This window comes from Panthera onca, chromosome D1 (genome assembly GCF_046562875.1).
Source record: "Panthera onca isolate mPanOnc1 chromosome D1, mPanOnc1 haplotype 2, whole genome shotgun sequence".
Lineage (NCBI taxonomy): Eukaryota > Metazoa > Chordata > Mammalia > Carnivora > Felidae > Panthera > Panthera onca.
In genome coordinates, this window is record NC_138348.1 from 53,669,345 (window position 1) to 53,674,661 (window position 5,317).

Sequence of the window (5,317 nt, forward strand, 5' to 3'; positions counted from 1 at the left end):
TTGTTTTTCCAACACAGATCCATGAATTGGGAAGGCACAGCACCTCTTCCTCATATCTGTCTGCTCCTTAGCAACAGTGGTAGTGGTCCAGCTTTTCTTTCCATGCCTTTTTTTTTCTCTTAGACCCCTGGAACTTTTGTTGAGAATTCAAAGTCACACATATACAGGATAATGTGAGTTAGGAATCACCATGAAGACAAGTATAGTTAGGTCAAGGTTGGGTTCCTTGAAATCCACCAAATAGGGTTTTTTCTGTGATGTCTGAATAGTTGATATAGATGGTTTCTAAATGTAGTATGGCTTAAACATTTCATGGGGACATTGTTAAAATGCAGATGACCATATGAAACACCAAGGATTTAATTAAGTAGGTAAGGGATGGTCCCAGGAATATGCAGTTAAGAACACAGAAGATACAACTTGTTTTGAGAATATGTTTTGAGAAACAATAGCTTATATTGATGTCATTATTACCTTTAAGAAAGAATTCTGAGACGATATAGTTGGAGGGATACCTTGAAAGTGGAGCTGTATTTCTGTGGTAATAACAGAAAAAAAAGACATGTCTTTGGGTAAACCCGACGAGAGGCCTAACGGCAATTCCAGTTCCTTCCTGTTGACTGGTTTTCCAGGCTTGGAGGCAGCTCACCACTGGATTTGCACACCCTTCTTTTTCATCTACATCTCTGTCCTTTTAGGCAACAGCACCCTCCTCCTTCTCATTAAGGAAGATCACAATCTTCATGAACCTATGTACTATTTCCTGGCCATGCTAGCAGCCACAGACTTAGGGCTGACCTTGACCACGATGCCTACGGTGCTCAGAGTCCTCTGGTTGGATCACAGGGAGATTGGGAAAGTAGCCTGTTTTTCTCAAGCCTACTTTATACACTCACTTGCCTTTGTAGAGTCTGGTGTTTTGCTGGCTATGGCTTATGATCGTTTTATTGCCATTCGCAACCCCCTTAGATATACCTCCATACTCACTTATACTCAAGTGCTGAAAATTGGACTGGGAGTTCTGCTGAGGGGGTTTGTATCTGTTATCCCTCCAATTGTACCCCTTTATTTTTTTCCCTATTGCCATTCCCATGTCCTCTCTCATGCATTCTGCCTTCACCAGGATGTCATCAAACTGGCCTGTGCTGACACCACCTTCAATCGACTGTATCCAGTTGTGCTTGTAGTCTTTATATTTGTGCTGGATTCTCTGATCATCCTCATCTCCTATGTATTGATACTCAAGAGTGTCCTGAGAATTGCCTCCAAAGAAGAGAGGGCCAAGGCCTTCAACACCTGTGTCTCCCATATCTGCTGTGTCCTGGTTTTCTATGTCACAGTCATTGGATTGTCTCTGATTCATCGGTTTGGGAAGCAGGTTCCACATATTGTCCACCTCACTATGAGCTATGTATATTTTCTTTTCCCTCCACTAATGAATCCTATAATCTATAGTGTCAAGACCAAGCAGATCCGGAGTGGCTTTCTTCGCCTTTTTACTAACCATCATAGTCCCTCGCACAGAATGTAAGAAATCTGGGTTTTGGCAGTGGAGCAAAGAAATCTCATATCAAACACCCATGACCAAATCTCTTGGTAAAATAATTGTCAAAGTAGAGCTAAAAATTTCCCTATAGTACCTCTGTAAGCTCAGGTCTTTGGTCTAATCTAGTTTGTGCAATTCTTCTTAAAGAAAATTATTGTATATTTAATATCTGTTTGCCACTCAATTTTTGTGATAACAACACCATGGGTGTTTATAGTTGTGTCTATAATGTATTTATAATACGTATCTTTAGGGTTTAGAAAGGTGGCAGATAGGAATGGAGTTATAAGGATATAAAATAATGAGTTGGTTTGCATGAAATAAAGTTTGGTCTGTTTATATACAATGTCATTCCCACGAATTGCTCCACAGAATTCACACAGATTGTGGGAACCTGTATGTCTGACCACTGATGTTCTGTAACTTTCCAGTAAAGAAGTATGAATTCTTCCTCACTCAGTGCGGTAATCACTTATCATCCCAACCATATCATTGATTCCTCCCCTCTCCATCAAATGACCATGAATTTGTCTCAAGAATTATAAGCTTGGGGAACCTGGGTGGCTTAGTCAGTTAAGTGTCTGACTTCGGCTCAGGCCATGATCTCACAGTTTGTGGGTTCGAGCCCCATGTCAGGCTGTGTGCTGACAGCCCATAGCCTGGAGCCTGCTTTGAATTCTGTGTCTCCCTCTCTCTCTGCCCCTCCCCGCTTGTGTTCTGTCTCTCAAAAATAAATATTTAAAAAAATATTAAAAAAATAAGCTTGTATTTATTTCCCAAGACACTGCTAACTTATGGAAAACTAGTTTGTGATAAGAGGAACAATGGATAAAAAAGAGGAAATAGACATAGTCAGTGTTCCCTTCCATCTTTGCCCTCATTCATATCCTACTATTCCACTGTTAGCTCTGATGTTGGTACCATCTCCAGAACGTCTACCAATGGCTAACTGGTCTGTCTGAATGGAAGAAATGTTTTTTTTCCTCCCTTCTTTTATTATGAACAAAACTTGAGGGATTGAAGGAATAGATTTGCACATTTTGTTTGAGATTTTCTGATGAGTTGGGAAGAGAATGTGACTCAAGTCAAAATATCCTCCCAGGGTGGATGCTGTGTCTGCATTACATTACATTACATTACATTACATTACATTACAACTGGGGCAAAGAAGGAAGTAGATGAGTCAGGAGAAAGAATATACAGAAGATGCTATTGATGTGATTGGTGCTTTGTCCATATCAATTTACAGAACTGTGTACCTACTCTTTGCCCCTTATGAGTGTTAGCTACTCATCACTCACATTTGCTGCTTACTTCAGGTTATTATTCTCAAGTCAATTGGAACTGCTTCACCAAGATTATGGCCCCTGCTCCCCGGGAAGCAGACCACAGGCAAATACCAACTCTTTCCTTTCTAAAGCTAAACTCCAGCTGGAACTATGTCCTTGATTATCTCCTTGCCATGCCTACCCTTTTATTTTCTCTTGCTCCTTGATCAACAAATAGTAAAAAATTCCCAAGAAAAAGACTTCTCTGAATCTGTAGTGAAGGTACCTAGAATGCCTGAATGTTACCTTCATATATATCATGAATATTATGGGGTAGGAATAGGACTTAAAAACTGCATGACCCCAGAGCTGAGATCCATTGCCAGGTAAGGCCAGAGGAAACTCAGAAAGTTAAATATTTTTACCAATGAAGCTGTCTCAATATCTTCAAAACACATAGTCTCATGAAAATTGAGCTCTGTGACCCACAAGAGACAGGCACTGATGGTGTGACCTTTGTCGGGAAACACTACGTCAAAGAAAGGCTTTCACTACCTGAAATGGGAAGTCTTCCCAAATCAGAGAGATTATGCCTCTGGGATTCTGTACTTCACAGGCAGTATTGCAGGGAATATGAAAGGAATGAATAAGGTTTGGAAAACACATGCAGAGCAGAGCCATAATGGCCACTTAAGGAAATGGTGCCCCACCCACTTCCTCCCAGTGCCCTCAAACCTGGCTGTTCGGAGTGTTGGTTGATAAAGGCTAACAGCTGCTCCCATTCTCCAATGACTTGTCCTATGCCTCATGTTGGAAGTTATCCTGACTGGGGTGTCTTGCAGCAAATGACTTCCATCTGTTCTAGAGAAAGTGGTGCTTCCAGAAATAGTTACACACACGCAATGTGAAGTTCTGTGGATGAGAGGGTAAATTTTCCTACTGATGAAACAGAGAGAATGCTGGAATTCTTGTTGTTTGTCTTACGTTCTCATTATGTTACCCCATTTTCAGCTCAAAATATGGTTTTCCAAATCAAGTCACCCTTAAGTTTGCACTTGGCAAAGAGTTTTCAGGGAAAGGGAATTCAGACTCAAATCATTCTCAGAGACTGACTCCTACTAGTTGTGACTTCTCAGATCCTACTGACTTTGAGAAAGACTTATGGGCTGAGGAGAGTTCAAGAGGAACTTAACTGAATCTGAAATGTCAGAAGCTAAATTGTGACTTGTATGGTTCACTACATTGCACCCGTTCTCATTTTAATTTCTCACAGTTGGGCTAGACTCTAGGACAAATTTAGGAGACGAGGCTAAGACAAGAGAGTTCATCAGATCCTTATCCATGCCAGAATGTGACTACAGCCCTTTCTACTCAAGTACAAATTATCAGAGGAAGTTAAGGATGGAAAGAACACCTTCTCCATCTCTACTACGTCAGTTCATTATTATTTATTATTATTACTGTTCATTATTACTTAAAGTAAAATTTATTTTAAGTAAAATTCCTTATTACTTAAACTAAAAGAAGATTTTTTTTTTATTTGACTTATATTCCGAAGGCAAGAACTATTATCTCTGGATAAGACTTACTAAGAGAAAGATAAAAAGCCTACTGTTTAAAAGAATTCATCAGTAACTGCACTCATTTGTGAAATGATATCACTTTAAGAATGCACGTGTGAAGGGCGCCTAAGTGGCTCAATTGGTTAAGCATCCAACTTTGGCTCAGGTCATGATCTCGCAGTTGGTCAGTTCAAGCCCCACATCCCACTCTGTGCTGACAGCCCAGAGCCTAGAGCCTGCTTCGGATTCTGTGTCTGCCTTTCTCTCTCTGTCTCTTCCCCACTTATGCTCACTCTCTCCCTCTCTCTCTAAAAGAAAAAAATAATAAACATAAAAAAAGAATACATGTGTGAAATACTGTATAATAAGTCATCTCATTTGAAACCAAGGGGAGGTAATTGTCAGGGAATTATCAAACTTCACTTAAATTTCATGAAATTCCTTGTTCCTGGATTCAGGAATGACAAAGGCAAATGCAGTTTTGTTGGTATCTTCTCTGTTCAGGTAGAGATCAGAAAGGACAAAGGTGATCTGACAGCATGACTTCCATCTGCTAGAAGAAGCTATAATCCTGCTTTCTGTCTGTAGCAAAAATGTGGGGTTACAGGACACAGCTCTGTGGGTCCTCCTACTTCCCCAGAGGAGGCCAGGAGAAGATATCTCAGAAGCCTAATTATTCAGCACCCAAAGGGACCCTGGGGAAGCATTTTCCTATACAAATAACTTTACCAATTAATCCTAATAGCACTCTTCAAAGATAACATTTGCATCAGGTTCTATATTAAGACCACAGTTGCCTCTGCCCTTAATTCCTGGTGCCCCAGGTAAGGCTGGGGTGACCATGAGAGAATGAGAGGGAGAGAATAGGGAAGAAAATAAAGATTGCTCTTCTTGGAATACTCTTCCTTCACGTAGATGTTACAAGATGGTGAATAGAGAAC

At 40.4% G+C, this 5,317-nt stretch overlaps 1 protein-coding gene across 1 annotated transcript; it reads left to right on the plus strand.

The window, feature by feature from the left end:
* Positions 1–562: 562 nt before the first annotated feature.
* Positions 563–1,531, plus strand: LOC132662401 (olfactory receptor 51B5-like). The gene has a single exon (XM_060607875.2). The coding sequence runs from the start codon at positions 563–565 to the stop codon at positions 1,529–1,531; it is 969 nt and encodes a 322-aa protein (XP_060463858.1).
* The last annotated feature ends 3,786 nt before the right edge of the window (positions 1,532–5,317 follow it).